Source organism: Epinephelus lanceolatus, chromosome 20 (assembly GCF_041903045.1).
Source record: "Epinephelus lanceolatus isolate andai-2023 chromosome 20, ASM4190304v1, whole genome shotgun sequence".
In the NCBI taxonomy this organism is placed as follows: domain Eukaryota; kingdom Metazoa; phylum Chordata; class Actinopteri; order Perciformes; family Serranidae; genus Epinephelus; species Epinephelus lanceolatus.
In genome coordinates this window covers 24,248,971-24,261,749 of record NC_135753.1, presented here as the reverse complement: position 1 = coordinate 24,261,749, position 12,779 = coordinate 24,248,971, and the positions used below count along the sequence as shown (strand labels likewise).

At 43.1% G+C, this 12,779-nt stretch overlaps 1 protein-coding gene across 2 annotated transcripts in view; it reads right to left on the bottom strand.

The window, feature by feature from the left end:
- rttn (rotatin) overlaps positions 1 to 12,779 on the bottom strand; it is a 38,833-nt gene that overhangs the window by 22,503 nt on the left and 3,551 nt on the right. For both annotated transcript variants that reach the window (XM_033639436.2, XM_033639438.2), the window contains exons 7-24: positions 10,439 to 10,589; positions 9,940 to 10,108; positions 9,135 to 9,325; positions 8,793 to 8,908; positions 7,704 to 7,871; positions 7,395 to 7,607; positions 7,088 to 7,200; positions 6,869 to 6,995; positions 6,412 to 6,537; positions 5,892 to 6,008; positions 5,208 to 5,347; positions 4,380 to 4,551; positions 4,185 to 4,284; positions 3,462 to 3,547; positions 2,714 to 2,831; positions 1,178 to 1,274; positions 1,011 to 1,076; positions 719 to 910 (exon numbers count right to left, since the gene is read on the bottom strand). In XM_033639436.2, coding sequence (XP_033495327.2) covers positions 719 to 910; positions 1,011 to 1,076; positions 1,178 to 1,274; positions 2,714 to 2,831; positions 3,462 to 3,547; positions 4,185 to 4,284; positions 4,380 to 4,551; positions 5,208 to 5,347; positions 5,892 to 6,008; positions 6,412 to 6,537; positions 6,869 to 6,995; positions 7,088 to 7,200; positions 7,395 to 7,607; positions 7,704 to 7,871; positions 8,793 to 8,908; positions 9,135 to 9,325; positions 9,940 to 10,108; positions 10,439 to 10,589 — 2,462 coding nt within the window. The remainder of the gene's footprint in view (positions 1 to 718; positions 911 to 1,010; positions 1,077 to 1,177; positions 1,275 to 2,713; positions 2,832 to 3,461; positions 3,548 to 4,184; positions 4,285 to 4,379; positions 4,552 to 5,207; positions 5,348 to 5,891; positions 6,009 to 6,411; positions 6,538 to 6,868; positions 6,996 to 7,087; positions 7,201 to 7,394; positions 7,608 to 7,703; positions 7,872 to 8,792; positions 8,909 to 9,134; positions 9,326 to 9,939; positions 10,109 to 10,438; positions 10,590 to 12,779) is intronic.

Below are 12,779 nucleotides of genomic sequence, written 5' to 3'. Positions count from 1 at the left end.
AGCTCAATGTGAGTGTCTTTACTGTGTTTTGGTGTCATTTACGGACTCCTCTGTGCAGCTCACCAAGGTTGAAGCTTTCTCCCCTCTTCACACACAGAGTGAAGCAGAGGAGAGGAAAGACAGCTAAAGTGAACATATGGACCACCCAAACATCTATAAATCAAGCTAAAATATCTGTGTGTTTTTTTAATGCAGGGCCCAGCTGAATCTGGCAACAGTGGCGATGATGCTAGCAGCTCTGCTCCTAGTGGGAGGGAAGCTTGTCCTGGACAGAGCACTAGTAGCTCTCCTGCTGATACAACTGCACCCCCGACACGCTCAGAAAGACAGGTTTTGACCCATCTTGGCTGTTAGAGAGGAAAAACTCCTCCTGGCTGTAGGAGACCGAAATCAGTGAGGTAAGGCGTAAAATATAAGTGAATAATAATGTGTAAATGTATAAATGTTCTTATTGTTACGTCATGTTTCATGTGTGTTAGTCGAGTCAACTGAATTGATAATAACAATATCTTGATGAAACCTTTGAATTACCTCCCACACATGGCCCATCAACCACCCCACAACAGTCAACCTAAGGGAAACACTGCAGAAACAATAGTCAAGCTTGGTCTCCAACCTTTTTCTACCATATTCTTTCCACAAGAACAAATCATAATAATCTGAGACCACGCTAACGCCGCACTGTGTGAATAAAAGTACGAAACATTAAGGCTCTTACTCAGCATCATCAGTAGAGACGCCATGCAGCTCTTGAAGGAGGCCGTCCATCCCAGAGTGCCAAGCAGTGTTCCAGGCCACCTGCAGGGCTTGGCGGGCAGGTGCTAAGGTCAGCAGGTCAGAGGAAGGGGGCAGGACGCAGCAGTATGGGCTGACAGCGTGATGAGTCGCTGCCTGAAATGGGATGTTGTACCTGGGAGAAAATTTGGGAGAAGAGAAAACTGTTTTTATATTGCTTGTGAAGTGCTGTTGATAAAAAGAAGAGACCTTGGCAGCTTTACAGCTCAGTTTACCTGCGGATTACTGACAGTGGCAGGGAGAACGGCGTGAGGGTCACATCTGGGTTGGAGTTGTCCGACCTAATATGACACAAAAAAATCAAGGTGTACACCAAAATGTTGAATGAATGCATATTGATTTTAAAGGCATGGAAACCCATGGGGAGGAAAGATAAACTCACCATATTTCAATGCTGGCAATCTCATCAAACAGCAGTAAACTCATCAGGACAGCTACCTCACTGCCATTGCCTTTGTTCTCCTTCAATATCAAGGATGCTATAATGAAGACACAATACAGTTTACATAACACCCACACCCTAATATTTATCACTAAACCTCATGGATAAACGACAGTTAGAAGTTTGGAAACCTGGTTTTGCTATGACATTATAATAACTGTAAGTTGGCCTCTGAGCTCTTAATGCAACAAGTGAGTGCTTTAACCTTTTCCATTCCACTAGGACGACAGTGTCCTCCGCCGACATTACTGTCATTTAGAGGGCGGCTGAGTTTCAAAGCTAGAGTTAGATATTGGTATCATGTAAAACAAAAAGACCTAGAGAATCCATTGGTACCAACTGTGTCACGCCAGCTTGTCCCTTGACCTCTGAGCTCAAGATATCTGAATGAAAATGGGTTCTATGGGTACCCACAAGTGTCCCTTTCACAGACGTGTCCATTTCATGTCAGTCCCACACAGTCCTGGGCAAAAACCATGTGTTTTGGAATTGCATAAAATGGGTATGACTACAGAGGTGAGACTTGAAACGTGACCTCTAGGATAATCACAGCCTCATGAAACTTTATAGCCACAAACTAGAGACTTCAGGCATTCAGAGGATGTATGGCTGTCACAGGTGTATTGACAATCAGGAGGTTTCTCTGCAGTTTCTGGAACAGAAGTGTGTGCCATCAAGGTGCTAAAAATTACAGCATGGTTTCTATGGTGTTCCTCAAGATGTTGGTGTCCTAATGTAATATTTTGGAGGGATTTTTGAACATTTTTTTTATCAGTCTTTAGTGTTAAAAATTCTAAAATTTAGCTCCAAATCTGTGTAACAAATGGTATAAACCCAAACACTGCTGTAACAACATCATTGAGCATGGGAACTGCCACCGTATACTTCCATTCTTCATCTTCTAAAACCTTATACACCCTAAACTTCAAATGTCAAAAGGCACATAACCAAAGCACAATGTTTATTACATATTTATGACTAGGAAAACTTGACACAGTGCTAAGCTGCATCTCAAATGAATCTTCAGTCTCCCAGCTTTCATATGATGTACACCACTATTATGGGGCATGCACTGTTGACATGCTATCTACCGCTTAAAATTCCCTCCTCACCCAGAAAAACACAATGTTCTGTATACAAATGTAAAAAACTGTCACATATTTTTGCATAAACCCTGTTTTTTAGTCTAAAACAGCCTACAAATATGCAGGTACTCACAATCAAGATGTTAGGATTTAAATGAATGCCTCCTAATTCAAAATAAGTGACTGATAATTTAGCTACGAATTATGCTGAGATGAGCTCCATGGCAACAAGTTGCATCACACTAATATGCCACTTACTGCAGTGTGACAACATGGTTAAAAGCTATGCATCAATGGATGACTTGTCATCGTTTTTTTTTGAGAATGTGCCCCCAAGCTACACAACACGCCGTGTAGAGCTGTTACTTAATGAGTTGTCTTGTGAATGTACCTCTGAGCAGTGTGAGGAGCAGGAGGTTGCGATGTGCCAGACTGTGCCTCAGAGATGGATCAGCATACACCAGCTTCCTCAGGATACATACACAAGGCTCCAGCAGGCAATCTAAGCTCTGGGGAGGACAGCAACATACGCATGCAGTGTTTAATTGCAGGGAAAACACAAACAAACACACATATTCTCTTTCTGTCTCCTCCTGCTCTGTGTCTCTCCCATACAAATGCACAGGGTCTCTTTACTGTCTCTTCACATAAGCTGAACCCAAATTCTGTGATTGTGCAGGTTGCAGGCCGTGGAGGGTTGGGACGAATACAACCTGCAGGCATCCCTGTTATACACACTTGTTAGCCAAGACAAGTCATTCTCTGTGGCCCTGTCCCTTCACCTCCGTGTAGCCAGACATGCTGGACGATTACCCCTGTTAGCGGCTTCTGATTCAAGGCCTGGAAATGATCAGCAGACTGCAGTAACTAGAGGGCAAACGTCACTGCTGACCAGGGCCTGTCTGACACTATTAATACAGGCCATTTCATCCTTCTATCATGCACGCCTCGCTGGGTCTCCTCCACATCCACTGGCAATTCATGTACTCACATGAGAACACATAAACGAGGACATGTACACAAATGGGAGCGCATGGAACGGCATTTATGAGATTCAGGGGTTTGTTTAATTTGGCTTCAACAGCAATTCGTTCGGTACACATCCATTTATCACTTTGCCAAAGCAGGTTTGTTTTTACCTTGTTGCCGTTTACACTCCCCATAATGAAAGAAATGACTTTGTCTGCTATTCCAAGATTCTTCAGCACTGGGTGCATTGTTGTGTCTGCGGGGAAGTAAGAGAACAATTCAATGTACCGACGATAAACATTTGCATAATCATAAACTATTTGCTTTTCCCGCTTGTCTAAAACATATGGTAGTGGGAGGGCACACACTCTGCTGCACTCATTGCAAATTGTAGTTTTCACAAGGAAAGAGCTCTCACGTATCACACAAACTTTTAAAGTTGTTTTTTCTATTTTGTCAAGTCCATAAAATTGCGTCTAGAATCCTGTTCAGGCCTTTAAAACCTCTTTTTATGTGGTTGAGAATTCAGGCACTATACTTCACTATGGAATATCAATCTCAATATCATATCAGCTGTTAGGAGGATGTGAATTGTTAGCGACTACATCCTGCTTGTACACTCTGCAGTGATACCATCCCATTTGCAAGGTTGCAAGTACTTGTGGGGTACAGAATTGGCCCAAAGTATAACAAGTCAGTGTTTTTTCCATTAAAATATGCCTCTACATGAGCACTCTGATGTGAGAGGATTCAGCTATTACAGAGAAATGCACAGAGGTAGATTCTATGGGTGGTTTAAAGGTATTATCCTGCCAGAGCCAAGATTCAGCGTGGAAATGTACTAAAATAATATAGCAGATGAGTTTATAAGATATACCATGGATTTAAGTTACCTTGTAGCACGACAGACAGCTGCTCTGCGGCCGATCTTCTCAGGGAGATATCGACGGTGTCTGAGTTCAGGATACAAAACAGCTTCTCCACCGACTCCACCTAGCCACCATTAATCACATTAAGAGGGCACTTAAATCCTCCCGTGAAGAAGTGCGTCTAAGTGTGCTGTTCCTTCTGTGCATGTTCATTTGTACCTTGAGGACAGACTTGCTGCTGGTGTCCAGTGTGATGTCTAAAGGGTGTCTGAGGCAGAAGAGATTGGGAAGCCAGGAAATCACTGGTTGATCCAGGTCTGGTCTGGCTGTGTTAGCATCATCATCGCCGGTTAAGTGGGGCAGGATTTGTTGTACTGCTGCTATTCTCACACTGTCAATGATGAGAAGAATTTATGCAAAACTTGGGAGTTAAATCATTTAAAATCACACTGTTTTAAACACAAATTAAAAACAACATAAAACAGCTCTATTCAAAGCAAGGCACACCTTCTGTCTGCGATAAAATACAGGGTTGAAAATGTTTGGTTTTGTTTTTTTCCCCCAACACAGCATCCAAATGGTGATTAGTTGTTATAAAAAACGGCTGGCAGGGCAGACAGATCTATTAGCTGTTGCCAGAATTTACCAGGGCTCGTCTCCTGCCCAGTGCCTGGTGTTAATTTCTATCTCTATCAATATTCATAGGCTGGGACTGGATAGCTGTTTTACACAGGCCTCACAGAGCACTCGGATGACTTGATGAGAACATCAGCTGACAGCGACAGACAGTGGTAATATGTCCATCACATTACACGTTGTAAGGCAGAATATTTAGACTCTCAGGAGTTTGTTTGGTTCAGAAAAAAAAAAAAAAACAGAGACCCGACATCAAACTAATCAAACAGCAGCACGTGCATAGACACAGAAGAAACATGACAAACACACATCTCTGATATGCACACACATCCAGGTGGGCACATAACACCCAAACAAACAGAGTGACACAAATACAAACATTGACAAAGGAAAGACAGAGACCAAACTCACGTGGGTTGTTTGGTGAAAAGGAGTCGGAGCGCCGCTTTCAGCTTGGCTGTGCTTGGAAACACGTTCTCTCTCGCCGTGTCCGACATCTTACTTACCAGCAGGACACAGTTTCCAAGTGACTCTTCAGTGCCGGCGTAACCCTGCAACACACACGCACACAATTCTCAGACTGCCTTGGCAGACAATGGAGCAGACAATGGGGAATTCCAGCTAAGCAGCACAACAGTAAATAAAATATGCATCGCTTTGATTATGGGTGGTTTCATTTCGTCTCTTGTTGACATGGAGGGGCCCATCTCTGAATGGCCTCCTTGAATTAAATCACACTTGACAGCCTAGTCAAAACCTCATGTATATTCATGAAGAATTTCCAGGCTTCTGTTGCCTGAAACTGAACAATTAATAAAAGCTTGTTTCCCCCCCAAAAAAGGAAACAATATAACACAGAATATGTAAATGAGCAAATAACTAAATTTCCCTCACTGGCAGCTCAATGTGAAGTCTTTGTGGTCCAAGAGCGCTAAAATCTAACTTTTGATCATAGTTGTTTTTGATTGTGAAGAACATACAGTACAGCACTCCCCCCCTCGCTCCATGAATGTGATATGTGAGCTTCCAAACATGATGCCGCTTTATGAGCGTTGCAGCACAAATACAACACAGCCTCTGTAGAGAGCACAACACCTGTAATATGGGCATGACCGGGTAAAGTGCCTCATTGAATCTGTCCCAGGTTGACGCTGTCATCATCAATCGTCCTTTGAGCAGGAATAGCAGGATATCCTTGGCAGCAATGTTCACCTATAGATCACAGGTAAACTGCTGAATTCACAAAGGCGCTGCTGACAAAATATTTCCATGCTAGTACTGTAAGTGACACATTTTTAAATACTGGAATTACATGACATCAATGAACATGACCTCTTAAAAAAGAACACAGAAATTCCTGTACTTTAGACACCTTAGAGAAGTAGTCAAAATGACCTTGCTCCAAAGGTGTAAGAAATACTTTACTGTTCCCCAGGGTGAAATTAGGATATGCTACAGTCGCTTATATATAAAAGCATAGAGACTCGTGAGAAAATAGAAAATAAGAACTATTTAAATATTTTAAAAAAGTGCATTATGGTACAGTTTATAACACAATACACAATTAAAATTAATCCTATAAAAATACAGGACGTATACACATGCCTCTGCCTACCTTCTCTGAAGAATCCTGAAGTCCAAAAGCACTTATTTCATAGAGCACCCTGTGGTGGATAAGAAAGTTGACTGCACCGCAGGCTGCTGCTTCCTGTCGTGACACATTCTGGATGCCAAGGCAGCCCTGGAGGTGTATGTAATCACACCAAAGCACATCATAAATTATCGCTATCCCCCCACTCGCATACAGGAGTTACCAATTCACTTTAAATGTAGCCATGTATTCTAGACGACGGTTAGTAAAATGAAAAGGAAGTCTGATTTCAAATGTCAAGTGGGTTCTTTATCGCGCGGCATCAAAGATCTGTCATTCATCCCTCTCCGTCCTACTTATTTACATATGAATGCCGCACCAAACAGACCCACATTATGGCTTTAGGAGCCATAATTTTAGCCATGAACCCGCGTAGTCTCATTTAAACACTGACTGTCTGTATTGGATGGCTTGCTCTGACCTTGACCAGGTTTAAAGTGCTTTCGTATGTTTCCGTCTTGACAGGCGGTAAGGGATGGGACAGCAGCTTGAGGAGAAGTTTCTGGCTCTCTGTTTGGAGGAGGGGGCTGGGCTGGTCAAACTTCCACCTGGTGATGGACAACCAAAGATTTTAGCATAAAAATATCAAAAATATAAATGCAGCAGAACAAGTGAGTGACTTGAAAGATTTGTAACGTACAGGTAGGAGCAGATGTGCACACATTCCTTGATGATTGGTAAGTGCTGGTGAAATGGAAGGCCGTCTATGGCTTGGTCTGCCAGCTCCAGTATCTCCAACCAATTCTTTTCTCCCTTGATGCAGAAAAAACACGATGAACACAAAAATGCAGACATGAGTGACAGATATTGCTGTAACCTGAGGGGCCACAGCTAGTTACAGTTCTGTCAGGGTGGTTTTAAATGAAAAAACTGTAGGTTATATGTATGTAAACGATGGCTGCAGAGTTACTTGTATTGACGGTAATTATATGACATGCAGCTCACACCTCAGCTTGCACTTCCTTGAGGAAGTTGCAGGTAGACTCCATCCAGAGGGCAGCTCGTGTCACCCTCCTGTAGAGGTCGTGGCTGTCTGAGTTCACCTGCTCCAAGTAGGCCACTGCTGTTTCTTGCATGCTGGGTAATAAACTTCCAAACGACGTGTCCAAGCACAGGTGGAAAATAGCTGTTGCTATGTTTCCTGGGAGATTGTCACTAGCCTGTGTGAGGTTAAGAAACTTTATTTTCAAGTGAAATAATCACAGAAAACCATGAGGAAAGTTTTGTGATTTGGTCACTGGAGCACAAACACACACCTTTTCAGGAGGGAGGATGGTCTGTAGGAGTTTAACGGTGAATATAGCAGTGCCAGTGTAGGCCATTCTGTGATGAAGCTGACAGCTGTGGGGAATGTCTGCTGGAAAGCTCTGATGGTAGCTCAGGATGTCCCCCAACAGTTCCATGCAGCCTCGCAGCTTTTCCTTCTAAAAAAAAACACACACACACACAGACAGAAATGTAGACAAAAGCAAACATGCCGCACAAACACAGCGACACACACGTGCGTGCACTCGCGTCACATGCATGTTCGCAGACACAGACACACACCGACGCTCTGTGTGGCTTGGCTGGGGGCCAGGAGAAAAATTGCTCGTTCCAGGGGTTAGGAATTGAATGTAATCAGATTTCAGGGTTATTTTGGGACGAGATACAGATCCACCCTATCTCAGTATGAATAAATTGGAACAATCTATTCTCAGCCACTTTGTTCTAGGGGAGGAGAAACTGAACAATAGAAGAATTGAACCAGCAGGGGGCAGTAGATGCCCTGTGCATTGCTGTGGCTGGCATGAACAGTTCGGCCCATTCCCACAGGAAAAACCTAGAGGTCTGGCACACAAAAGCTGCTCTCCACATAAAGATGACAAAACAGTTCTCAGGCTGCACGGCTCAGGGCATGTATTAAACAGCAGAGGGCCAGAGGGGCCTGGGCTTGACAAGTGTATAAGTCCCTCTGCATAGGAACATACTCTTTAAACAGTCAAGGAGGATAACAAATGACTCTGCATGGTAAGAAAAACACACCATTTCATTGTATAGACTTTATACAAATAGCAAATAGAGACATTTACAGACCCAACAATGCTGTACTTGGATAAACCCAGGGGTACACACAGGAGGTGTGCATGTATGTGTGAGAAGCTCTTTGTAACCAGCGGTAAGCCTTTGTAACCGTATATAATTCATTCAGCTCAATCACATGCCTACAGTTCTCCTTGACAGCCGAGCACCGTATGCCTGTGTGTCTGTGGCAAATTGTCTGGTGGCCAACCCAGTTCCCCCTTTCAGTGAAGTGTATCCATTCATCTACATAAGAGGCTGTCATGAGTTGTGTTTTGACTTGCCAGCTCCATCCCCACCAGGCTGCGATCGTCCCAGACCAGCTCACAAACACTGTCCCTGAGCAGGGGGACGGTATCGCACAGCAGCTCCAGAACACGGTGGAACACATGCAAACCCTCTGAGAAAGAAGAGAGGAGGAGAGAAACTGAGCAAGAGCAGGGGAGATTTTTTTTTTGACAGGATCAAAATAATGATAGAATATAGTCAATGTAGGGGAACAGGTGAGGGGATATGTGCAGTATCTGATCTTTACTCGAGCAAAAAGAACAGATTGTGCCAACTGATTTATATAATTTACAAAATCTTTTCCGCCCCTTTACATAAAAGACTGCAACGACTCCTACCTGTTTTAAGTAGAGGTATGGCATGCTCCATGGTGGCCACTGTGAACTGAGCCAAAGTGAGCTGCTGTAACTGCAGCTCCAGGACATCTTCTACACCCAGGTCAGGAAGCTCCAAGTGGGCCACATCTGCGGGTGACTGGGGCGTCTGCCCAGGGGCCTGGACTGCTGCTCCACCTCTGTGCGAGCTGCCACTGGATGAATCAGAGACAGGCAGAGAAAGACCACTGTAAATTCATGATCCGAATTCAGACCACTCAAATACAAGGAGTGACGTATGAGCTGTATAGGGATGGATCTTAAAAACTGCCATCACGGGAATCAGAACTGATTTTTAAACACTGTAGACCGGCCGCTAGAGGGCTCCTGGTGTTTTTTTATTTCTAAAAAAGAATAATAAAATCCTCCACAGTCTTTCACACATTGTTTTATCTTTGTGTGCGGGTTGCTGGTGTCACTGGCAATTTTGTCATTATCAAAGCCACAAAAAATCCCACTGTGCACAAATTCCTAAAAAGTAGGAGTGAGGTCTGATGAACAGAATTGACAACACTGCTGAATCGTATCAAAAAGTTATTTCTACAAGCAAGGGAGGCAGACGAACATAATACCACTTGTGCCTCAGAAGTGTGACAGAAGCCAGACTGAATGAATCTCTGCTCTCACTGCCAACATGATGACTCAAAACATGCAAAGAAAAAATACCTTAGACAGCAAGAACAGCAAGAAGCAATGTACCAGAAGTAGTGCAGCGTCTTCTATAATCTCCTTCAGACTTTGTTGAAAATGCACAGCTACACATACATACCTGGTGGAAGCTGCATCTCCATCTTGGCCGTCTCCTCTGGCTCTCTGGCCTCTGCGTCCCACCACAGAGGGCCGAGGGGAACACTCAGCCCCTGGAGATGAGGCCTGGGAACGCTGGGTCCCCCGCACCTCTTGGGAGTGGGAGAAAGACGAGTTCTGGGACACTGGATCTACACAGCCGCAAAAAAGAAAAAAGAGGACATCCTTGTACATTTGATTAAGCCAAGAAAATATTATAATGGTGGTGTTTACAAACTCTTTATTGTAAGAAATTAATCAGCAGGATTAGATAGCTATAGCTGTTACATCTACTTTAATTAAATGTAAAACAGTGTAGGTCTTGCGTGGTGCTTTAGAAATTGGTCATTTGAAGTATAGGAGCGCCACATTGCGACCAAATACATAAATTTGTTACAAATGTACTTTAGTAAAAACAAACGTGTAAACTAACCAGATAAGCATCCAAAAATTCACAAGCTGCAATTCATAAGGCATGCTACCTTGCTTTGTAGAGTAGAAGCTTGGATCCTGATGAAAGCGGAGTCTTCTCCTTAGGCCCACACAAAGCTGCCGCAGGCAGGAGAGAGCCTGCAAGTGGAGGTAGCTTGCCTCACCTTTACCCGAACCCAGCCTCAACAGGGAGAGGAGGTTCTGGAAACACAAGGGGACATCAGAATAGTTTTATTACTATGAAGGTGAGTTATGGAGAGGTTTTCGGATTACATCTTTAACAACCACAAACATCCAATGCGGATATTTCATTGTGGCTCTGTTTACAAACAGAAAAACCAGAGCCTGAGCTGAGGCAAACAATGCACAACAACAGGGGGCCGAAACTAGGACAGTGATAGAAAAGTTGCAATAAAGTTCGCCAAATAAAAAGGGCAAGCTCAATTGAATTATTGAAGCAACAATTTGTTCCAAGTTCAGATTCCCTGCCCTCTGCAGCTAATGATGTCATGTCTCTAAATCCAAGTCTTTTAATTTAGCTTAATAGCTCTAGTAACTCAAAGGAGGGCCAAGTAAAGCCACAAGAAGAAGAGCACTTTCCCCATAATGATTTCTTTTGGATGATGAGACTGCTGGGTGACAGTATGCTAATACTGCCTTGAGACCGATGTAACATAATGCACCACTTTATTAACAAAATAGTAATGCTCACAGTGGCTCATCGGGGCAAAATGATGTCTCCTCCAACACTCCGTCTATGCCAATGAAATGAAGAGCTCTCATAACAGATGCACTTTGTTGCTGACATGATACGGGCAGATACATAAAAATGTGCAGGCCATTTTTTTTACAAAGATGGGAAGAGAGAGCATATCTCTTGAACATAAAAAAAGATGGAGTTCACTGTAGATTTACATCAGTCGGCCCCATATGAATTCAGCTACAGTACAAACTAACTTGACACAAGCACATCAACTTTTTTATTTGCAACACAGGACAGTTTAGATTCCTCCATAGCCAACAGTGCCTGCAGACAACTTGGACCACATTTACAGAATCTCTGCTATCCAAGGAGGCCAGTAGAGGAAAGAGGCAACACATTTTATCAAGGACTTTCAATCCCTTCAAGAGGTACATCATGACCAAGCTATATCCTCACAGCAATCTAGTGCCTGCTCAAGCAAAGTAAGCCTCCAGGGGCCTCCACAACCTCCTCCAAGATCAGGGACACAGAATTATAAATTGGTGTTTTGTTCAAGGACGCCATTTGACAGGTTATTATTTTGACAGTAGCTTGAGTGACCATCCCACAAATTCCATTATGGGATGGTCGCGCCAGCCACTCAAAATAACACACGTTGTTTTGATGTGAATAAACAACAAGACTAAACATGATGAACAGCTGATCCCAGAACCAGCAGAAAATAAACAAACCCTGGAATACTTTTAGTAACATCTTGAATTTTGTCTCCATGGAGACGCATGTTAAATCAAGCATTGAGAAATTTTAGGGTCAGAGACAAGCCACCATTTTTAGTCAAACCAGTAAAGGCTTATGTCTTCCATAAGCACTGAGAGTGACAAAAAATTCATACATCTTGTTAAGTTAAAATGATGGGGCTGATGGCCATTCTAATGTCCTGCTCCAGAGTGCTGAAACTATTAAAAACTCAACTTAATGAAAGATTTGTTTTTAATTACATACTTAACTTGAGCTCAGTACACCCTTAAATAAGTACTTAACTGCCGGAAAGATGGACTTTTCATAAAACTGGTCTGTCTATGCAGTAGAATTAAGCAAATAACTCTGAAATGGGTGCTACATGACCAAAGAAAACAGAGGATAAGGGCTGCTGTGTTCGCTTTTGCTCAAGAGGTAGATAACCTACAACTACAAAGAATGTACAGCACTGCTCCAGATCAATAAACGCTCCAGCTGGTGGGTGACATAACCGGTGTGGCAGTTTTGACCCAGGAAACATTACGACAGCCAGGTGTTAACAAACAAAACAAACAAAAGCTAAAATATGTTTCTGGAAGCATTTTAGGCGAGTCATAAGCAAAACTGTAACAGAATCTTGGTTTATATTTGATGAGCACTGCTAAGTTTTACCATTTGATCTCAGTTTGGTCAACATTTGAGAGAGGGGAGGATCCGCATTTATGCTCTTTATATCCTGGGTGGTGGGCATATGAAATTGCAGAAGTACAACCCATTCAATCAACAACCCTAGAGCGCAGATTTGAGCTGAGAGATGAGCAGAGAGATCTGGGCACTGGTATTTACACATACTACCCACAGTTAAAGTACAAAGCTGGCTGCTTATCAGCAATTCATCCCTTTAATGTTGACACTGAAACATGCAGGAGAAACCGATTGGTTCTAAAAAA